Below are 24,875 nucleotides of genomic sequence, written 5' to 3'. Positions count from 1 at the left end.
ACTTCACCAATAGGAAATGCCAAATGTACAATGTACTCCAACCTGAGGAGCGCAGGGGATTAGATGCTATCTTTTTTCAAAAATTCACACTCTGAACCAGAAGTTATTTTCATATCTGGTTTAAAGATTTGCAAAAAATGTGCTGGAAAATACAGCAGAACGTAGAAGCCACCTGCAAATAGATCCCCAAGGGATAAGCACAATCTTCAGCATGCTGTCTGTAGCAAGGGAGTTTTATAAATCAAAACTGTCATGGAAGATGTGTTGGCTTTTGCTACTATAGGCAGCCCAGGGACAGCCTGAGATGGGAAAGGTTTGAGGAGCTGTGGGTCCCTATAATGTTGCCAGGTAGGACAGAAATGAGGCTGGGAAAGATATCAAGCTCTCTACTGGTCCCTGGGATGCCACCTTTAGGACTAATCACCACGTCCTAGTCTGTGTTGATCCACTTTTCCTTGGGTCTCTAGACACCTCCAAAAAAGCTGAACTCTGAAGGCTGCTCTACACTGTAAGCCTGAGAAAAATTCCCTTTTGGAGCCCTCATGAAACCTTCTCTTACATAAAAACTGGTAGAAAAGGAGCTAGAAAGCACTTTGGGAGATTGGAAAATTGGCCAGTGGTTTACCTCAGCAGGTTCTCTCTTCCCAGGTTATTACTGACTAAAAATTCAAATTCACTGTCTGTTTTCCCATCAGCCCATCTACATAAAGGCAACTGCCTGATTAAGTATAGCCATTAATCAACCAGCTCTGGGCCTTAGCCATCATGAGACACAGGAATGTTCTCCGTGAGACACAGGGGTGCCTTCTATGAGTCACAGGGGTACCCTCCATGAGGAATAGGGGCACCCACCATGAGGTATAGGGGAGTCTATAAGGGACTGGGTTTCTCTCAGATAAACCCCTACCTCCATTAAGATCCAGCTCAAAAGTTACCTCCTCTATGAAGGCTTTCCTAAGTACTCCAAGGATCACAAAAGGCCTTAGAGTCAAGGTTATCACAGAGCCTCTTCCCAGTCCCGGCCATGTCTGAGTTGCTGTCTGACCCCTCAGGGTCCTGCCTGGCTGCACATCTCCAGCCAAGCTGGCCACCCAACTGAGAGCTGAAGGTCAGTCCTCCAGCCTTTCATGATGGACAGAAACAAATTGCAGCCCTGAATATTCCTGACACAGACAATCACAAAGCTTTTATGCTAATAGTGGGTACCAACACTAAACCACATGCCAAATGGAAGCTTGTCAGAAGGATCACTCCATCTCGTTCTGCTCCATCCTTGAATTAAGAGGCTTGTCCTTATCCCCTTACCCCATCTCTAAACGAATAGCAAAGACTCAAATGCCATCAGCCATCAAGCTCTGCGGTGCCTCTGAGAGGCCCAAAATCCCTAGGTGGCTGCCAAGAGCCTGCTGCTTTAATGGAGTTACACAGGAGGCAGGCTGGGCATGCTGAAGCCTCCAAAGCCATCATTTGGGTGACAGCCTCCTCTGGGGCTATGGAGTGCCCATGGGCCAGGGCTGCTCTCCCAGGATCAGTGAAGTCAGGTCATCATTTAGAGGAGGTGCAGCATAAAAGCAAGAGTATAGGCCTTGGCAACTGCCAGTCTTAGGCTCAAATTCTAGCTCCACTAGCTTCCTGGGTCTGGGGCAAATTATTTACATCACTGGGTCTCAGTTTCCTCAATACCTATGAATAAGATAATAATGCATGTAAAGGCTTTAATACGTTCTTGGCATGAAGTAGGTACTCAATAAATGGAGGTGGTATTATATCAGAGGTACCTGCAGAAGCTGAGTGGTCAGATATACCTTCCCTCTCTACCTAGGGCTTGGGGAGAGAAAAGTGGGAAGAGACAATATTAAAATTAGCAAAGGCAAAAGATGCATAGGTGGGTTCCAGAAGGAACCGGGAGCAAGCTTCCACTTGTTTTCTCCAAGTGCAGCCACTGGACAGTGCTTAATTCTCTCAGCAATAATGTGTGATACACATGCAAAGTACTGCAACCAGGGAAGCTCACCGCAGCCCTGATGTCCAATTTTAATTGGAGATCTGTCACATATACACGAAGCACCAACTTGACTAACCTCAACTACTCAGTCTCTAGTACCCCAGAGGCCAAACTAACACAGAATGGCCCATGCCGGAGACAAACAAAAACAAGCTTTCACTATAAATCTTATTGTTAGTATAACAAGCCCCAAGGCCCTAGATACACAAAGATACTTTTATCAGGCAAGATGTTTCAAGGGCTGAGAGCTTATTTCCCAGGAGCTGTATGTTTGAGCCCACTGTTGCAGCCACTGTGTCAGTCCATCTCTTGAGGGCCTTCCTCTTTTTCGCTGACTGTCTACTTTGCCAAGGCATAATGTCCTTCTCCAGGGGCTGGTCCCTGATGATAACGTTCTCATCATCCTCGCTTCTAAGGAGCATTCTGGCTGTACTTCTTCCAAGACAGTTTTGTTTCTTCTTCTGGCAGTCCATGGTATAGTCAATATTCTTTGCCAACACTATTCTTCAAAAGCATCAATTCTTCTTTGGTCTTCCTTATTCATTGACCGGCTTTCATGTGCATATGAGGCATTTGAAAATATCACGGCTTGGGTCACGCGCACCTTAGTCCTCAAGGTGACTTTTTTGCTTTTTAACACTTTAAAGAGGTCTTTTGCAGCAGATTTGCCCACTGCAATATGTTGTTTGATTTCTTGACTGCTGCCTCCATGGGCATTGACTGTGGATCCAAGTATGACTGTGGATCCAAGTAAAACGAAATCCTCGACAACTTCAATCTTTTCCCCGTTTATCATGATGTTCCTTATTGGTCCAGTTGTGAGGATTTTTGTTTTCTTTATGTTAAGGCGCAATTCATACGGAAGGCTGCAGTCTTTTATTTTCATCAGTAAGTGCTTCAAGTCCTCTTCATTTTCAGCAAGCAAGATTGTGTCATCTGCATATCACAGTCTTCCTCCAATCTTCTTCATATAGTCTCTCTGATTATTTGTTCCTCACACAGATTGAATAAGTATGATGAAACAATACAACCCTGACTCACACCTTTCCTGATTTTAAACCATGCAGAATCCCCTTTTTCTGTTTGAACAACTGCCTCTCGGCCTATGTACAGGTTCCCCATGAACACAATTAAGTGTTCTGGAATTCCCATTCTTTGCAATGTTATCCATAATTTGTTATGATCCACACAGTCAAATGCCTTTGCAGTCAATAAAACACAGATAAACATCTTTCTGGTATTCTCTATTTTCAGCCAAGATCCATCTAACATCAGTATTGATATCCCTCATTGCATGCCCTCTTCTGAATCCAGCTTGAATTTCTGGTAGTTCCCTGCCAATGTACTGCTGCAACTGCTTTTGAATTATTTTCAGCATAATTTTCCTTGCATGTGATATTAATGATATTGTTCAATAATTTCCACATTTCATTGGATAACCTTTCTTTGGAATCAGCATGAATATGGATCTCTTCCAGTTGGTTGGTCAGGTAGCTGACTTCCAAATTTCTTGGCATAGATGAGTGAGGACTTCTAGCACTGTATCCATTTGCTGAAACATCTCAATTTGTATTCTGTCAATTCCTGAAGCCTTGTGTTTCACCAATGCCTTCAGTGCAGCTTGGACTTCTTCCTTCAGTACCATTGGTTCTTGTGACACTAGTAACAAGCAAATTTCAACCAACAAAGTTTACTGTGAGAAGCATCAGCACAGGGTGGGCTTGTGACGATATTATGCCAGATACTGTCTGCATGGACATCTGGTCTGGGATAGATTTTGTGTGTGAGCTGATGCAGGCATCCCAATCTCACTGGAGAGGGTGAACTAACATTTACTTCTGATGATCTTACATCCTAGAAGGTAGTTATTATTATAAGAGTTAGGAGAGGCAGCCTGGGTTCAAATCCTAACTCTGCACTTACTAAAAGAAGGCACTGAAATAAAAACCTCTGTGACTAACTGGCAAAATGTTTATACATACTCAAAACCAAAGAGCAAATTGTTAAGGGTGGAAAGGGAGAGGGAAGCACAAAAACATGGCAGATGAGGTAGAAACATGAAATGTGACTGGGCCCAATAGAAGAACTGGAGATGAACATGCAAGGGACTCAAGCCAGTGAGAAAGAATCCTTCAGCAGCCTTCTAATATTAGTGCATGTGCTGCCAAAAAGAGGACAAAATGCTCTTTGAAAATATAAGGCCAGCAGCTCGCTAGAAAAAGAATGGGCCGCTAGGCACTGCTGGTGGGAAAGACAAATTCAGGAGAATGTTCGGAAAGCACGAGACTCCATCAGTAATCTTTGTTTGGGACTTTACTGAGGACCCAGTGAGTGAGAGTCCCATTGCTAGCGTATCTTTGAAGTTGATGAGTCTAAGATGTTTTCCACCACTGAGTACAGTCGCATGGCTTTTACCCTCAACTTACTATGCTGTCATTAGCTGCTGTCGAGTCAGCCCCAGAATCATGGTGACCCCCTGCACAACCAAACAAAATATTCTCCAGTTCTGCTCCATCTCCATGATCAGTTACAAATCAGGCCATTATGATCCATACAGTTTTTGTTGGCTGATTTTTCAAAGTAGACTGCCAGGCCCTTCTTCCTAGTCTGCCTTAGTTTGGAAGTTCTGCTGAAACCTGCTCAGTATCACAGAAACATGCTAGTCTCCACTGACGGGCAGGTGGTAACTGTGCATAAGGTGAATTGGCCGGAAATCAAACCACGATCTCCTGCATAGAAGACAAGAATTCCACCACTAAACCACCAATGTCCCCCAATATATTATAGTAAAGATCAGCTCACCAATACCTTATCAAAGAGGAAGGACATGAGGAAAGGGGATTATTATATTATGAATAGCTCTCATGTTCCTGGCACCTGCTTGGCACTTTAAACATATCGTCTCCTAATCTTCACACAGTCCTTTGAGGTTGGTATACTGGTCTCATTTGATAGAAGGTAAAGTGAGATTTACCTTCTAAGGAGTACTGGTAGTGTAATGGTTAAGCACTCGGCTGCTAACCGAAAGGTTGGTGGTTCGAACCCACCAGCGGCTCTGTGGGAGAAAAGACCTAGTGATCTACTCCCATAAAGATTACAGCCTAAGAAACCCTATGGGGCAGCTCTACTCTGTCTCACAGGGTCGCTACTGATAGCACACCACAACAAAAGGAGATTGTCAGAAGTTAACTTGCCCATGATCATCAATCAGAAAGTAGGAGGTAAGATCCACACACTGTGTTTCCTACCACATCATGCTATTTTTCAGGCATTTTAGTTCCTCCAAAAAATTCAGCTAGGAGTTCCACATCCCTCTCTAGACGGTATTTGACCAGACTTGCCTCATCCCTGCTCTTGATCTGATTATTTGGGATACGCTATGGACTGGATGCTTTCTCTCAATGGTGTCACTAGAGGGGTGTGGGGGGCTGTATATTGTACCAGGGACACTGTCAGAGGGGGTGACACCAGAATGAATGACTGTTTATACAATTTTTGTGCAGTGTTTCAGCAGGTTTACTATTTTTTATAAAAACATCCCTGTAGTTAGTTGTAACAACAAAAACATTTTTCATAAGCCCAACTTACATGTATCATTATACCACCAAGGTGAAAACTCTATACTAATTTACTTTTTTGAAACTCCTAACACGCTCTGGTCAGAGCTGTCATTATTACCCAATTACAATGATGTTTCAAATCACGTGGTTTCATCTGTACGCACTACAAGCATATGCTGTTGTTTTTGTTGTTGGTGTTTTTACAGTCATTGATTTTGTCAAAGTTTCTGATGTTTTAACTACAATATTGTGGCAATTAGTATTTGTGACCCTATATCAATAACTTTTTTGAGAATGAAGTAGTAATTAAATGAAAAGAAGGAGTAATAAAGAAGAATTACTATTTACTAGTAACAGTACGAAAACATTACTAAGGATTCTGTATGGTCTGGTATGAGAGGCGGTCCGTGAGGAGGTGGGGAGTGACATGATGAGTCACTGCACTACGTGACACCAAGCTGAGTGACACCAAACCTAGTGACACCACTGCTTTCTCTCCCCAAACTGAATGATGGAAAATCCTGTGTTTTCATGACAGCATACTACACAACTATTTCCACAACCCTTTGCCCTGTGTTTTTGTCATTCAATAAAACAAAGCCACATAGAAGATATCAATAAAATCAGTGGAATTATCAAAAACAAATAAAGAAAAACGACTTGTACTAGCCATCCAAACTCACCCAGCTGCTCTTGTAAAACCAGTATGTATAGGGAAGCAAATGGTACTGTGGAAAGAGTGCTGGATTAGAAGTCAGGAAACCAGGGTGTGGTCCCAACACTGCCACTAGCTAGCCATGTGACCATGGGCAAGTTGCTTTGCTTCCCTGTGTCTCTCTCTCCTTTGCTGTAAAACAAGAGTTTTGAGGAACAGTTATCTCACAAGTTGTTTCTCAAAAAAAAAAAAAAAAAGGAAATATTGCATATTATACGTCCCTCATACACACATCCCCACCATCTCCATTGGAGACTGACAATATACATTAGGGTAATGATGATTCTGAAAAGTTCTGCACTGTGAAACGTATTTAATATTTGTTTTCCCAACTTTTTAAAAATTATTCTTCCATGAGGCACTTTTTTGGTGGGGGAGGGATAGTACCTATTATCATCCATCAGACATAGTGTTCCATCTTTGTGAAATGTTGCCTATCCTATCCTTCCCATATTCCCTACCCCCTCTTGGAGATCCACAAAAACATTTAAGCATTAGGGGTTCTGAGAAGTCTTGCACTGTGGAACCCATTTAACTGTTGATTAGCCCAACATTTCTCAAATTTATTTGGCCCCCAAACAACTCTTTTGAATTATATATACACATAATCTATTATAAGATACCTGTTAACATCTGTGGGGTTTACAATTAACTTTACCCAAAGAATTTGGTGTTTGTCCTTGGTCCCTGAGAGAGAACTTATAAAATCTTGGAATTTCCCCAATGATTGAAGGGTCTTTGATGAGGCCTCCAGACTATATCTGAGAGTTTATGCTGATGAGGTCATTCTCGGGTAGGGGGTGGCCATGCCAGAAAGACCCACCACAACCTCAGGTGAGGGGGCTGACTCAATCAATTATGCCTACTTAATGAGGCCCCAATACAGACTGTGGACTTGGAAGCTCCATGGGCTTCTTGGTTGGTGAAAGACATCAGTGCACATGGGAGGGTACCACATCCCTTTTTGGGACATGGAAGGTCTGCATTAGGAACCCTCCCAGACCTTACCCTACGTGTCTCCTCATTGGTACCCTTTTTGTGATAAAAAAAATGTAATAGTTAAGTATAGCACTTTTCTGAGTTCTGTTCACCAAGCCTTGCTGATGCACTACCTCAGTTCTCTGGTGCTACTCAAGGGGCCCAGGCATGGATTTCAGAATCATCTGTTCAGGAGATTTCTAGATATTAAAATTCAGCCTCTACTCCCCTTTTAAAACTGTTGGCAGGAGGTAGAGCCAACATGGTGCTACAGACAGAAGCTCCACACCATCCCTCCACAGCAAAGACCCAAAAAACTAAGTAAAACAGAGAAAAACGTCAATCTTGTATCTAGTGAAGAGACAAAGAACTCAGCCAAGCACTGAATGGAATAAGAAACTGACAGAGAACAGAGAGCAAGGAGAGATATGTGCGGAGGTCCCCATCAGCTAACGCAGCACAGATTTGCCATCTTGGACTCCTGTCAGAGATCAGCGGACAGGGAGTACCGGAAAGTGGTTTCACGGAGCTCCCAGCAGGAGACACAGAACCAGGTAACTAGAGATATATGCTTTCCTCCCCTCCACTTTTCCTCACCTCCCCCCCCGCCCCTGGGCCTCCGCCGCTTCCCACCAGCAACAGTCTCTTGGCTGGCAGACACTGGATCCAGACTCATGCTGCTTGGATTCACCACCCCCCCACCCCCGCCACGTAGGCTGGCTCCTCCAGTACCATTTGTTTGTTCCTAATATTGCTTTTTTCCGCTTCTTTTTGTTTCCTCCCTGCCTCTCACCACCTTCCCCTTCTTTCTCCCAAATGCCTGAATCCATGTGCCACCTTTGTATCTTCTTGAAAGGCTGAGAAGCACTGCTCTACTGGGGTACTGCTTCCCTGGTCTACACTACCACGCTAGTGGGATTCCCTGGAGCCCTTTTTTTTTCTTTTTGCTGCTTGGAAGCCCCTTCTAGCCAGGCTGTACTGCCTTGCTTGGGAACCACCTCCCTGGTCTGCATAGCTGCACCGGTCAGATCCCTGGGGGCATTTTCTTTCTTTTTTTTTTTTTTTGTTTGTTCATTTGTTTTCTTTTTCTTTTCTTGGCTTGGAAGCCCCTCCTAGCCAAGCAGTACTGCACAAGCTGGGAGCCACTTCCCCAGTCTTTGCAGCCACACTGGTGGGATCCCTGGGGGCTTTTCTTTTCTCTCTTTTCCTAATTTTTATCTATTTATTTTCTTCATTTTCTTTCTCTCTCTCTCTCTTTTTCTTTTTGTTTTCCTTCATTTCTTAGTTTCTCATCTCTCCACTACAATGGCAAACTCTCTTAGGAATTTTGTTTCTTTTTTTATTAGTTTCTTTTTGGCTCCTGTTTCTCCTCTCTCTCTTCTTCTTCATACCCATCTTAGCTACACACATCACAGCCTCCCCCCTCCTTGCTGCCTACCTGCATTGTGTGCTGAACATCACACCCCCAAGCAGCACAGGTAAGGCCTACCAGAACCTGCCCTGCATTGATTCCTGGCCCACCCTGTTGGCCATAGTATATGCCACAAACTACCCATTCCAGGCCCTCTCCTTCAGCTGGACCTGCCCTGCTGCACTATAGCTGAGAGACTGGCCCTGTGCATTGGACAAGGAGGTGAAAAGTATTGTGCCCACAAATGAGCAAACAACAAAGAATGCACAGCCTGCCTTATCAGACATAAACAAATAAAACAAAATAGAAGGACAAAACAAACAAACCTACAATCAATAAATGAAGGAAATAACTACTGAACATCCCCAAGACAGCAGACAAGATAAAAACATTTCTTAAAAAAGGACAGGATAGTTCCAAAAGGCATCCAAAATACACCAGATGACTTTCCAGTAGAAGAAAAGTCACTAGAATTTCCTGATAAGGAATTCAAACCTCTAATATTCAGAGCTATCTAAGAGTTGAAGCAAAGAGCAGACAAAAATGAGAAAAAAATAGACAAATTCATGGAAAAGGCAGACAAATGCACAGAAAATACAGGCAAAAGATGGAAGAATTCAGGAAAACAATGCAAGAACAAAATGCCAAAATAAATTCAAATTAGAAATCATACAAAAACAACAATTATAAATCTAAAAGATAAATAACAAGATTTCAGAAATGGAAAGTGTAACAGAAGGGCTGAGAGGCAGGTTTGAAACAATGGAAGACAGAACCAGCAAAACTGAAGACAAACAGTTGGATACCACTTTGTTTGAGAAAAAAAAAAAAAGAAAAATGAAGAAACCCTGAAAATTAAGGGGTTACAAATCAAAAGAAAAAATTTGGGAGTGATCAGAGTTCTAAAATATGGGAGAAAACAGAAAACACAGAGAGGATCGTTCAAGAATTGCTGACAGAAGACTTTCCTAAAATCACAAAAGATGAAAAGGTGACCATCCAAGAAGCTCAATGAATCCCATATAGGACAGAACCCAAAAGAAAATCACCAAGATCTATCATAATCACACTTCCTAAAAGCAACGACAAAGAAAGAATCCTGAGAGCAGCTCGAGAAAAATGGCAAGTCAGATACAGAGGGGAAACAATAAGACTAAGCTCTGATTATTCAGCAGAAACCTTGCAGGCAAGAAGGCAATGGGATGACATATATAAAACCTTAAAAGAAAAAAATTGCCAAACAAGGATAATATATCCTGCAAAACTCTCGTTCAAATATGATGGTGAAATTAGGACATTTCCAGAAAAACAGAAATTAAGGGAATAGGTAAAAACCAAGCCAAATATACAAGAATTATCACAGGGAGTCCTTCGGTCTGGGAACAAACATCAGACCACAGCTTGAATCTAGGATGCAAGACTGTACCAGCCAGATACCAATCTAGGAAATGTACTCACCAAGACTATCCAAAACCAAAAGAATTATCACAGGGAACCAGAGAGGTTAATCTGTAAATGACAACAACATCAGAACAATAAAAAAGGGAATAAACATTATAGGTACAGAACTTTCTAATGGAGAGGAAGCCAATGTGATATCAAGTATAATACACTGATACAAACCAGGGAAGATAAGGGTAAATTTCAAGGTAACCGCAAAGAAAGTTAACAAACCTACTCATCAAAATAAAGAAGAAAAACATAAAGTTTCAGTAAAAACAAAATCTACAAAAACAAAATAAATGGAAAAAAAATCCACGAATAAAAGAAATTCAGCACAGAGGAGTAAGAGGAACAAAGAGTCACCACCATAAAAAAAAGTTACAAAATGACAGCAATAAACTCACACCTACCAATAATTACACTGAATGTAAATGGCTAAATGCACCCATAAAGAGATACAGAGTGACAGAATGGATAAAAGAACAGTATCCATCAATATGCTGCCTATAAGAGACACACCTTAGAAACAAAGACAAAAATTTATTAAAAATCAAAGGATGGAGAAAAATATATCAAGCAAACAGCTACCAAAAAAAGAGTAGGAGTGGCAACACTAATCTCAGATAAAACAGACTTTAAAACAAAATCCACCATAAAAGACAAAGAAGAGTATTATATAATGATTAAAGAGACGATCCATCATGAAGACTTAACCATAATAAACATCTATGCACCCAATGATCAGGGCTCCAAAATACATAAAACAAACTCTAACAGAACTGAAAAGAGAAATTGACAGTTTCACAATAATAGTAGGGGAGTTCAATTTCACATCACTCTCAGTAAAGGACAGAACATCTAGAAAGAAACTCAAAGATACAGAAGAACTAAAGGGCACAATCAGCCAACTTAACCTAATAGACATATATAGAATACTCTACCCAACAGCTGCAAAGTACACATTGTTTTCCAATGCACATGCAACATTCTCTAGAATAGACCACATTTTAGGCCACAGAGCAACCCTCATCAAAATCCAAAACATTGAGATAATACAAAGTATCTTCTCTGACCACAACACCATCAAGGTAGAAATTAACAACAGGAAGTACAAGGAAAAAAATCAATTACATGGAAACTGAATAACACTGGGCTTAAAAAACACTGGGTAGTAGAAGAAATCAGAAATGGAATAAAAAAATTCCCAGCATTAAAAGAGAATGAAAACACATCATACCAAAACCTTTGGGACACAGCAAAAGCAGTCCTCAGAGGTAAATTTATAGCAATAGATGCACATATCAAAAAATAAGAAAGGGACAAAATCAAAGCATTAGCTACACAACTTAAATAAATAGAAAGAGAAAAGCAAAAAAAAAAAAAAAGCCCACAGCCACCTGAAGAAAGGAAATAATAAAGATCAGAGCAGAAACACATGAAATAGAGAATAGAAAAACAATAGAATCAACAAAACCAAAAGTTGGTTCTTTGAAAGGATGAAGAAAATTGACAAACCATTGGCCAAACTGACGAAAAACATGACAGAATGCAAACAACCCAAATAAGAAATGAAATGGGGGACATTACAACAGAACCAACTGAAATAAAAAGGACCACAACAGAGTATTCTGAAAAACCATAGTCCAACAAATTTGATAACCTAGAGTAAATGGATGAATTTCTAGAAACACACTACCTACCCAAACTAATACAAAATGATGTTGAAAACTTGAACAGACCCATAAAAAGAGAAGAGATTGAAAAGGTAATAATAAAAAAAAAACCCAACAACAAAAAAAGCCCTGGCCCAGATGACTTCACTGGAGAACTCTACCAAACATTCACAGAAGAGCTTATATAAGTACTACTCAGAATATTTCAGAATATAGAAAAGGAAGCGATACTTTTGAATTCATTCTATGAAGCCAGCATAACCCTGATACCAAAACCAGGCAAAGACACCATAAAAAAAGAAAATTACAGACCAACATCTTTCATAAATGTAGATGCAAAAATTCCCAACAAAATTCTAGCCAATAGAATTGAGCATCATATCAAAAAAGTAATACTCCATGACCAAGTAGGATTCATACCATGCAAGAATGGTTCAACATTAGAAAATCAATCAAAGTAATCCACCACATAAAGAGAAAGAAAAGAATCTCATGATCATCTCATTTGACACAGAAAAGACATTTGACAAAATCCAACACCTATGCCTGATAAAAACTCTCAATAAAATAAGTATAGAAGGAAAATGTCTCAACATAATAAAGGGCATCTATGAAAAACCAACGGCCAACATCATTCTTAATGGAGAGAGGCTGAAAACATTCCCCTTGAGAACAGGAACAAGACAAGTATGCCCTTTATCACCACTCCTATACAACATTGTGCTGGAAGTCCTAGCCAGAACAGTAAGGCAAGAAATAGAAATAAAGGGCGTCTGAACTGGTAATGAAGATGTTAAACTGTCCCTATTCATGGATGATATGATACTACACATAGAAAACCCAAAAGACTCCACAAGAAAACTACTGGAACTAATAGAAAGATTCAGCAGAGTAACAGGATACAAGATAAACATACAAAAATCAGTTGGATTCCTACACACCAATAAAGTGAATGATGAAAAGGAAATCAGGAAAACAATACCATTATATATAAAAAAAAAAAGTAGCCTCTAAAAAAATAAAATAGTTAGGAATAAATCTAACCAGGTATGTAAAAGACCTATACAAAGAAAACTACAAAATATTACTGCAAGAAACCAAAAGAGATCTATGTAAATGGAAAAACATGCCATGCCCATGGATAGGTAGACTCAACATTGTGAAAATGACGATTCTACCCAAAGCGATGTACAAATACAATGTAATCCCGAGCCAAATACCAAAAACATTCTTTAAAGAGATGAAAAAACTAACCATTAACTTTATATGGAAAGGGAAGAAGTCCAGATAAATAAAGCACTATTGAAGAAGAATAAAGTAAGAGGACTACCTGACCTCAGAGCCTGCTATATACCTATAGTCAAAATAGCCTGGTATTGGAACAATGACAGATACATTGACCAATGGAACAGAATTGAGAACCCAGATGTAAATCCATCCACCTATGGTCACCTGATCTTTGACAAGGGCCTAAAGTCCATCAAATGGTGAAAAGACAGCCTTTTTAACAAATGGTGCCAGCAAAACTAGATGTCTGCCTGCAAAAAAAAATGAAACAGGACTCATACCTCACACCATACACAAAAACTCATTCAAAATGGATCAAAGACTTAAATATAAAGTCAAAAACTATAACGTTCATAGAAAAAAAAAGGAACAACGCTGGAGGCCCTAATATATGGCATTAACAGGATAGAAACCATAACCAACAACACACAAACTCCAGAAGACAAGCTAGATAGCTGGGATCTTATAAAAAATTAAACTCTTATGCTCATCAAAAGACTTCACCAAAAGAGTAAAAAGAGAACCTACAGACTGGGAAAAAATTTTTGGCTATTACAAACCAGAAAAAGTTCTAATCTCTAAAATCTACAGGAAAATCCAACACCTCTACAACAAAAAGACAAATAATCCAATTAAAAAATGGGCAAAGGAAATGAACAGATACTTCACCAAAGAAGACATTCAAGTGGCCAACAGACACATGAGGAACTGCTCACGATCACTAGCCGTTAGAGAAATGCAAATCAAAGCCACAATGATATACCATCTCACCCCGGCATTACTGGCATGAATTAAAAACAAAAACAGGAAATAGCGAATGTTGGAGAGGCTGTGGGGAGATTGGAACTCTTAAGCACTGCCGGTGGAAATGCAAAATGATACAACCATTTTGGAAAACAATATGGCACTTCCTTAGAAAGCCAGAAATATATGATCCAGCAATCCCACTCCTAGGAATATATCCTAGAGAAATAAGAGTCATCACACAAATAGACATATGCACACCTATGTTCATTGCAGCATTGTTAACAATAGCACAAAGATGAAAACAACCTATATGCCTATTAATGGATGAATGGATAAACAAACTATGGTACATACACACAATGGAACTACTATACAACCATAAAGAACAGTGATGAATCTGCGAAACTGGATGAATCTGGAGGGCATTATGCTGAGTGAAATAAGTCAATCACAAAATGACAAATATGGTATAAGACCACTACTGTAAAAACTCATGAAAAGGTTTACACACAAAAAGAAACAATCTTTGATGATTACGAGGGAGGGGAGTGGTGGGGATGGAAAAACACTAAAAACACACTAGATAAGTGGTAACGTTGGTGAAGGGTAAGACAGTACACAGTACTGGAGAAGCCAGCACAACTTGTACAAGGCAAGGTCATGGGAGCTCCATATATATATTCAAGCTCCCTGAGGGACTGAATTGCTGGGTTGAGGGGCTGTGGAGACCATGGTCTCAGGGAACCTCTAGCTCAATTGGCATAACATACTTTATAAAGAAAGTGTTCTACGTTGTACTTTGGTGAGTAGCGTTGGGGGTCTTAAAAGCTTGTGAGCGGCCATCTAAGATACTGCATTGGTCTCACTCTTTCAGGAGGAAGGAAGAATAAAGAAAACTAAACATAAAAGGGAAAGATTAGTCCAAAAGACTAATGAGCCGTATCTACTACAGCCTCCACCAGGCTAAGTCCAGTTCAGCTAGATGGTGCTGGGTTACCACCACTGACTGCTCTGACAGAGATCACAATAGAGGGTCCTGGACAGAGCTGGAGAAAAATGTAGAACAAAATTCTAACTCACACACACAAAAAAGACCAGACTTACTGGTCTGATAGAGACTGGTGAAACCTTGGAAGTATGGCCTCTGGATGCCCTTTTAGCTCAGTAATTAAGTTACTACCCAGTCAAAGATTAGACAGCCCCATAAAACAAAACGAGACTAAAAGGGCACATCGGCCCAGGGGCAAGGACCAGAAGACAGGAGGAGACAGGAAAGCTGGTAATAGGGAACCCAAGGCTGAGAAGTGAGACTGTTGACATGTCGTGGGGTTTTAACCAATGTCATAAAACAATATGTGTGCTAACTAAGACATATTGTTCTTTAAACCTTCATCTAAAGTACAATAGAAAAAAAAAAAACTGTTGGCACCTGATGGGGTCTGTAAGTTTGATGGTGATGCTGATCATTGTTATCCTTCTCATTATCAACAATAACTATGATAGTAAAACCATACATGGATGATCAGGTTCAAAGAATCCTTTGAAGGTATTATTATTGCCCCGTTTTATACATGAATAAATTCGGTTTCATAGATGTTAGGTAACTGGCCCAAGGTCACAGAGTAGAGCCAATATTTGAAACCAAGTAGTCAGACTCTGCCCTAGTGGTACAGTGGTTAAACTCTCAGCTGTTAACTGAAAAGTTGGTGGTTCAAACCCACCAGCCACTCTGGGAAAGACAGATGTGGCAGTCTGCTTCCATAAAGATTACAGCCTTGGAAAACCTGTGGGGCAGTTCTACTCTGTGCTTATAGGGTCACTATGAGTCGGAATCAATTTGACGGCACACAACTCTGACTCTAGAGTCCATATTTTTAATCACTACTTTTTATTGCCGTCATATAATTATCCAATGAGCTAAACTATTATGGTTCCTGTTCTTCTTGGCTCTACTGCCCCCCATCCCTATGGATGACGGACGGGAACTAACACGATTATGCACCTACTGCAAATAAAGCACTGTGCTTGGCGCTTTGTCTTCCTTTCCCACAACTATCCTTTGGGATAGACAGTATGAATCCATGTTGTTGTTAGGTGCTGTTGAGTATGTTCTGACTCAAGGTGACCCTATGTACAACAGAACAAAACACTGCCCATTTCTGCGCCATCCTCACAATCATTGCTATGCTTGAGCCCATCGTTGGAACCACTGTGTCAATCCATTTTGTGGAAGGTCTTCCTCTCTTTTACTGACCCCCTATTTTACCAAGGATGATGTCCTTCTCCAGGGACTGGTATCTCCTGATAACATGTCCGAAGTATGTGAGATGAAGTCTTGCCATCCTCACCTCTAAGGAGCATTCTGGCTGTACTTCTTCCAAGATAGATTTGTTCCTTCTTCTGACAGTCCATATTATTCCCAACACTAATTCAAAGGCATCAATTCTTCTTTGGTCTTCCTTACTTATTGTCCAGTTTTTGCATGTATATGAGGCAATTGAAAATACCATGGCATGAGTCAGGTGTACCTTAGTCCTCAAAGTGACATCTTTGCTTTTTAATGCTTTAAAGAAGTCATTTGCCACAGATCTGCCCTGTGCAATAATGTCATTTAATTTCTTGACTGCTGCTTCCATGAGTGTTGATTGCAGATCCAAGTAAAATGAAATCCTTGATAACTTCAATATTTTCTGTTTATCATGTTGCTTTTGATAAAGTAACATAGAAGAGTAATTGCTGAGTAACTTGTTCGATACCCCCTAGCTGGTAAGTCTCAGAACCTAGATGTGAAGATCTAGCTTTAAAAGCCATGTTCATTCCAGAACTTTATTGCTTCCTTGGACATGGTAAGATACAACCTGACCAACAGCAGTTTACACTGATTCATACATAATGAACCATCGAGCACTTTTATTATCTTCCACCTCCAGAATCTAGATGGAGCTCTTTTCTGGGTGTACCTGGGAAGACCCCTAAGCATTAGCATTCCTGGAATGCCACAGACATCCCCAACATCATTCCATGATCTTCTTGAGGAAAAAGGGACTTGGCTTTGCTTTATATTTTGTTGTTTTAAAAGAATTACATTCATGTCACTCACATCATCTGTCCCCTTCTCCCAGCCCTAATTCTAAAAACCTGATTCTATTATCTTCATGGTTTTACAGTCTAATAGATTATTTTAATTTCACAGAAGCCCTGGGTATGGAGGAATAACAAGAAAAACATGGGCTATGTAGAGATCGTTTTTACAACTTAGGCTGTGATGATTAAATGGGGAAGTAGATGACATTTCTAGGCATCTAGCTTTATACTTTTTCTTTCCATCTTACCAATTTTTCACAAGAATTTGTCCAGGGAGAAAATTGAAAGGCTTCCAATGGTACTTATGAACAGAGCTATCTCCAAGACTCTGAAGCTTTGGTCTCTCTTCTCCAGGATGAAAATTGAAAGGCTTCCAATGGTACTTATGAACAGAGCTATCTCCAAGACTCCGAAGCTTTGGTCTTTCTTCTCCAGGATAAAATACCCTGTGGTTAAAGTGGGCTAGAAATGTACAAGCAGTATTCAAGACTGCTCACTATTGCAACATCAGTTTTAGAAAAGAGGTATTATGAGGTTTCTGATTTGAAAGCACTAGTAACTGTAGTTCCAGCTCCCTCCCAACTCATTAGTTTGGGCCTTACCAAACTAAGAAAAATCTATCCTGGGGCAAATTCATATAAGCAAACACTGTGCAAAACATACTCAAACACACAACAATACTGGATTTAAAAATAAAACCCCATGCACAGAGAATGAAAACCACTCTACCGATTACATAAATGCCAATTATCACCTGCACCGACAGCTGTTAATTCCTTAATTGCTTGTCTGCAATATATCACTTAATGGTGGTATATCTCCTCTACTGTGTAAATGATTAGCAAGAGGACCCAATCCCCTAGCACCTGGGAAATGAAACCTCATTCCAGCTGAAAGTAGTATAGAAGCCAAGTGGACACACTGACTAAAGAAAGGGTCTGGTGAGAAACCAAGGGGAACAAAGTATGAATTCAAAATCACCAAGACTGGAGGAACAGGTAAGGGAAGGATAGTGAGGAGGAGAAGGGAATGAATATTTATTGGGTGCTTCCTATAGGAATCAACCTCATATCAACTGTTTTTATTGTTTTGTTTCCTACAGGTATTATACCAAGTTTTATTTTTGTTTTAATCTATGAAACAAGGATGGTGAGACTTCATCTTGCTTACTTTGGGCTCGTAATCAGGAAAGATCAATTGCTATAAAAGGACATCATAGTTGGTAAAGCAAGAGGATCAGTGAAAATGAGGAAAACCCTCAGTGAGTTGGATTGACACAATAGTCACAACAATGGACTCAAGCATACCAACAATCCTGAAGACAGCGCAGGACGGGGCAAAGTTTCGTTTTGTTATACATAAGATTACCATGAGTGTCATGGATTGAATTGTGTCCCCCCAAAATATCTGTCACCTTGGCTGGACCATGATTCCCAGTACTGCGTGATTGTCCACCATTTTGTCATCTGATGTGATTTTCCTATGTGTTGTAAATCCAATCACTATGGCGTTAATGAGATGGATTAGCTGCAATTTTGTTGATGAAACCTAAAAATTGGATTGTGTCTTATGCCAACCTCTTTTGAGATATAAAAGAGAGAAGTAAGCAGAGAGACATGGGGAACCTCATACCACCAAGAAAGCAGTGCTGAGAGTAGAATGTATCCTTTGGACCTGAGGTTTCTCTGCTGAGAAACTCTGAGATCAGGTAAGATTGATGACAAGGACCTTCCTTCAGAGCTGACAGAGAAAGCCTTCCCCTGGAGCTGACATCCTGAATTTGAACTTTTAGCCTACTACACTGTGAGAGAATAAGTTTCTCTTTGTTAAAGCCATCTGCTCGTGGTATTTCTGTTACAGCAGCACTAGATAACTAAGACAATGAGTCAGAACCGACTCAATGGCAATTAACCATAACATCAGCGACAATCTGCTCAATAAACTGCTTAGAAAGAGCTTTTATTAGCCTCTTTTTACACATGAGAAAGCTGAGGCTTAGAATAGTTCAGTAACTTGTTCAAGGGCACACAGCTAGTAAATAGTCAAACAAGGATTCAAACCTACGTCATTAGCCCCAAAGCTGACATTCTTTCCAGTAAGTTACTAATATCACAACCAGGTTGGCCAGCTGCCTAAACAAAGTGAAGTGTGTCCTGCCTCCCAGCACAACCAGCAATGTATTGTGTACCTGTCACTATGGGGAGAAAACTTCTCTCAACCTGCGGTATTACTGCTATTTTACTGTATGAGTTTCTGGGTGCATTGGGTGTAGTGAAGACCATTGGAGATACCTAGGAGACTACCCACATCACCCCGCAAGAGTCAACAGACTGGGAGAAAGCAGAAGCCAGAGAATGCTAAGGTGAGAGAAGCTGAGAGCCATAGTTGATGGAGGCCTACCAGAGGAGGTGATGATGCTTAGCAGGAGGAGCACACACAGGGCTTGGAATCTGCTACTTTATTAGCTGGGTGACCTTGGAAATGTGATTCACTTCTCCACAGGGTTCTAGTTTATTCCCTTGAGAAATGGAAATAACACCGTAATGTCATGAAGCAGTTCTGTGGATTTAGTTAGCTGACACATAACACACACTGACATTGTGACCCAGCTTGCTTGGTATCTAGAGTTGGTAATACTTTTACCATTAACAGGGTGGAAGGCGCTGATTGCAGATAAAAGACTCAGGGCCTGGAAGAAAATGCCCTCCTATCCAGGCACCTTTTGAGAGTCAAGGGTTTGGCGTGAGGCAGGCTCTACTTCCTCTTTTTTCATGAATAACCATCGGTCATCCCTCACTCAGAAGAAACAAGGGCACTGTGCTTTCCTCTTGGCAAAACCCCAACTCCCTGGTGACTGACCTATGATGTCAGAATAGCTCAATTCTCTCCATGAATGGAACTGGCCCAAAGAGTAGGCGAGTGCTGATCTCTCCACCACCATGAGCTAAAGAGACAGTGAGGTCAGCACTGGATTCCATTTTCTGGAGCAACTGGGTGGGCTCTCCTTTGCAGCAAGAAGTGTAGAGAAAAACCCTGGGATAACATAACAAAACCCACAGAACATTTTGTAGCACAAGCAACCTGTGTGAGCAAAGGCAGGGGAGCCTGCCTTCTTTTTATTTTCCAAAAGACACAGAATAATAAAGAGAAGGATATCACTCATGTGAACAAAACAAAATAAGACTTACCCACAATTTAACTGAATACTTACTATGTCTTAGGGCCTGTGTGTAAGAGCTTTCTATGTGTTATTTAATCTTCACAACTATCCTATAGGGTGGAAAGTTTCATCATCCCCGTTTTACAGACAAGGAGGCACAGGTTTAAGAATATTTTATAAATTGCCCAGAACTATAGAGTCACAAAGTGGCAGAGGCAGGATTCAGATCTATGTCTTGTCTGGCTCAGAGCACACAGGTAGGAGAAGCCAAAGTCAAAATGCTAGAATGGCCTCCAGGTTATATCTCTTTCATGAGGCAGCCTATGATCTTGTTTTGGAGGGACTGGAAGAAAGCAAAAGGTCCTTTCCTGAGTTGCACCCCAAGAGCAGTGCTAAGAGTTGAGTGATACTTATATACCTGGGTTTAGGGATAAAGAGATGAGGCTTAGAATACAGAGGCCAGAGTACGCAATACAGCTGTGAGAAGCAAGGGACCTGGTCAATTTCTAGCTCCAACTCTTCCATTAACAACCCAGCTCTGAGATTTTTCTATCAAACGGCATATTTATAAAATGAAGGTGGTGGAGACATGTGGGAGGGACTGGATGGCCATTGAGGAACCTTTCAGCTGAGAGTTTTTGCTATACACTGGAGGAGGTCTGTAAGATCAAACCACCCCCAGACAGAGGTCAAAGGCACTGTGTTCTCAGAAATCTATGCAAATTACACACTTGATTTTGCCAAGATCAAAACAGCCACAAGAATACTCTTCTTTTTGCCAGCAAAAGAAAATAACTACAAGAATAATTCATGCATGTAATGTTCTTGTCTTCTATGCCCTATGTAACTATGAATTGATTCTCAGAAGGACACAATGAGAAATTACAATGGCAAAACCAAAATAACGAGCCTCCTTTTTCCAAAAAGGGAATGGCTACCTCTTTACATAAAAGATCTTTTTAAAATTCATTTGGATCCATACCAGACTCATAGGCACTTTGGATTGGGAGGAATTTCAAGATCAACAAGTCTGATTCTCTCCATCTACAAGGTTTCTGAGCATGAGTATCCAGGGAATGCCTAAATACCCTCAGAAGAAGAAATTGGATACCACTCAAAGCAGCCTATTTCATTCTTTGGGCAGCTCTGATCTTTTCAAAGGTCTTCCTTTTGCAAATGCAAAATATATCTGTCCAAAGCTTTGGTTCTTCTTCTGCTCCTTGTGGCTGTAAAGACCGGACCTAACTCTCTTCCTCCCAACAGTTCTTCCAAGATGTGGCCCTGTGTCTTCTCTTCTCCAGAGTCACCAATCATCCTGTGCTTATACAAACAATCTGACCACTAAGCTGGTGGTGTTTTTGTTGTCGTTTTTGTTTTTTTTAAGACAAATTTACTTGATCCACAATTACCCCAAGATGATTACTCCCACAAATAACCCAAACTGCATATTTTTTTCAACCTATATTACCAGCAACACTGAAAGTTGATTATAATCAACTTGCTTTCATAGAAAAAAAAAAAAATAAACAAACAGATTTTGAGAGAATCCACTTTGCTAAAAGTAGCACCAGCAAGCATCCCATGTTCCAAGTCAACAGATAAACAAGGGAGAACTGTGAACTTTCAGTTCTCAACCCCTGTCCATTTCCCACTGGAATTTGTGATCAGGTGTCAAAACACAGAACCATAAAAATCATCTAGCCACAACTTTACATTTATGATGGGGAAACTGAGGCCTAGAGATCCCATCTCTTTCTCCTTGCCACCCTCAAATATTTATTAATTCCCTAATAGGTGTCCTGCACTGGGTTAGGCATTGGGGATACCAAGGTGCTAAGATCCTGCCCTCACAGGTCTCTGGGCAGAGAATCACAAGTCAATGAAATAAAGGAATTTAAAAGAGGTAGAAGCATATCATTGGGGTAGCTTACTGACAGAGTCTGAAACCTTGTACAAAAGACTTAGAAGACTAAAAACTCTCTCCTTTCTCCGTGTTTTTGCTCAAACTGCCCCTCCAACTAGAATATCTACCCCTTCTCTTTGCTTGGCAGACTCATCCTTTGCAACTCAGTTCAGGGATCACTCCCCTGACACTTTCTCACCTGGCTTTCCCTTTAACTGCCCTCCCCTTTTATGCGCCCACAATACCTTGCATGAATCACAATCATTGTACTTAGCATTGTTGTTGTTACTAGTTGCTGTCAAGTCAATTCCAACTCATGATGACCATGTGTGTGCAGAGTAGAACTGGTCTATAGGGTTTTCAAAGCTGTGACCTTTTGGAAGTAGATTGCCAGGTCTGTCTCCCAAGTCTCCTCTGGGTGGGTTTGAATCACCAACCTTTCAGCTAGTAGTCAAGTGCTTAACCTCATGCCACCCAGGGACTCCACATTTAGCATAATGTATATATAGGGTCGCTATGAGTTGGAATCGACTTAACAGCACTCAGTTTGTTTTTTGCCTTTTTTGGTTTATTGCAATTATCTTCATGTATTTATCTTCTCTATTAGACTTTTTTTTTTTTATTAGACTTTAGGTTTATGAAGATAGGGAACTAAGTAATATTCATTTTGTATCTCTAATCTAGTTGAGTTGGTAGTGTGCTGTTGTTGTTATTGTTGATGTTAGGTGCCGTTGAGTTGGTTTCGACTCATAGTGACCCTATGCACAACAGAATGAAACACTGCCCGGTCCTGCACCATCCTCACAATTGTCGCTATGCTTGAGCCCATTGTTGCAGCCAGTGTGTTAATCCATCTCATTGAGGGTCTTCCTCTTTTTTGCAGACCCTCTACTTTACCAGTCTTGATGTCCTTCTCCAGGGACTGATCCCTCCTGGATAACATGTCCAAAGTATGTGAGACGTAGTCTTGCCATTCTTGCTTCTAAGGAGCGTTCTTGTTATATTTCTTCCAAGACAGATTTGTCCGTCCTTTTGGCAGTGTACTATATTTGACTAATGGGTAAGTGACCAAATGAACATATCTGCAGAGTCCTAAGGGTTAACATGAGTTTGTCACGCAGGGAAGAAGAAGAGAGAATCCCAAGCTGCGGAAGCAGCATGTACAGAGACACGGTGCTCTGAAGAGTTAGGGCATGCTTGAAGAGCTGTGTGGAGTTCAACATAACCAGAGTGTGGCCCTCATGGTAGGGCTGGGCATGGGAGGAATGGTTGAAGTCTCACCTAAGAGTTAAGATTGGGTCAGATGTGAAAAGTCACATAAAACATGCCGAAATGTACAAGCTTTATCTTGAGGTCATGATGCAGGCAAAAAATCTTTACGGAAAGGAGTAACATGATCTTATTAGTTTTTTAGAAGGTCCCTTGAGTGGATATGAGTAGGAAGAACTGCAGTGAGGGCAGGTAAAAGGCAGAACAGTGAGTTTGCAGCCTACTGCATGGTCCAGTCAGGACATCAAAGGGTCTGCAGTCAGCCAAGTGTGAGTTCAGTTTGAGAGCTTAGGTGGAATCCACAGCATTTAACGACTAACTTTGAAGTTTGGGAGAGAGAGAAGAAACATCAAGGACAATGCCTGGGTATTTAACTTGTAACCCTGGCATGACACATAAATTTTATTGGAGACAGGCACTAAGAGAAGAGGAAAAGATTGGGGGAAAAGATTGTGAGCTCATTTTGGGAAAAAATCCTAAGGTAATCCTTCCAGATGATTCTTCTCGGTCCAGAGCTGCCTTGTTACTGATTTAACCAAAAGAGATGATGAAGTGCAAGCAAGTCATTCATGGAAACCTAAAGAGTACAAGACAAGTATTTTAATCCTCAGAGACAGGCAGAGCAATTCTCATGATTTGTAGGTGAAAGAAATGACTTCAGATGAAAAATATGGTTCTTAAACTACTAATCACTTTCTCAACCAGTGAAGTTGGCAATTGTGTACAAAATATTCTCTAGGCAATTGGATTCCAAGTCTTTCTTATTTTCTGGACCCAACTAAATCATTTTCATACCTTTAAAAAATGATTAGTACCAGCTTGCTAATGGCTTCACACCACTCAACAGGTCCCAGTCACCAGGAGAATTCCATTTACATAAATTAAATAACCCCATTGAGCCATTTTAATTAGTAAGAACCTTATGTTTTACTCATCTTTTCAAAATACTGGAAGGTCTAGATATTGCTGGGAAAAACATCCACACACACACATGAACAAATCCCTTCTGCACCAAAATTAATCCATCTTTTAATCTAGCACCATCCCCTCTTTCTCTCATTTTATAACAAAAGCTTTGAAGACCAAGCAATGAACAGAACCTCCATAAAACCAATTGCTTCACTGAAATAAAGGACTTTCCTGGCCCAGGGCACAGGGACGACTCTTTGTACACATGAAATGGAAACTGTCAGCTCACCCTCTTCCTCAAGTTGTAGGTGAGAATGAGGTTCCGGGAGAAGGAGTGGGAGAAGGCCGTGTAGAATTCCAGCACTTTCTGCAGGGCGTCCCTTTTGATCACATGTAGGTCACAGTAGGTCAAGGCCCTAACGTTGGCACAGGACTGGGCAAGGGTGGCTTCCTTCCAGAACACATCTCCAAACACATCTCCTTTCCCTAAGGAGAGAAAATTGTCATGAGGAAAGTGTCAGCCAGGAGGGGTCTGGTCACCCAGGCTGGCTTCCCTCTGTTTTCTAGAATTGCCATCCATCAACATCCTGCAGTTTGGGCTCAGAAAATGCAAATATGGCTTTAATTTGAACCTTAAAAACACGATTTAAGGAACTTAAAATACCACATGCTGCATTTCGAAGTTTAATCAATGGCCATGAGATCATTAATGTCCCCTTCTCAGATAGCTA

General features: G+C 40.8%; 1 protein-coding gene across 2 annotated transcripts in view; it reads right to left on the bottom strand.

Annotated features, from left to right (window-relative positions):
• The window catches only part of KCNH1 (potassium voltage-gated channel subfamily H member 1), a 742,144-nt gene that overhangs the window by 120,720 nt on the left and 596,549 nt on the right, over positions 1-24,875 (bottom strand). For both annotated transcript variants that reach the window (XM_003410287.3, XM_003410286.4), the window contains exon 10: positions 24,434-24,630. In XM_003410287.3, coding sequence (XP_003410335.2) covers positions 24,434-24,630 — 197 coding nt within the window. The remainder of the gene's footprint in view (positions 1-24,433; positions 24,631-24,875) is intronic.

This window comes from Loxodonta africana, chromosome 20 (assembly GCF_030014295.1).
Source record: "Loxodonta africana isolate mLoxAfr1 chromosome 20, mLoxAfr1.hap2, whole genome shotgun sequence".
Classification (NCBI taxonomy): Eukaryota; Metazoa; Chordata; class Mammalia; order Proboscidea; family Elephantidae; genus Loxodonta; species Loxodonta africana.
Note: the sequence above shows the minus strand (reverse complement) of the source record. Positions and strands in the feature narration are given on the sequence as shown.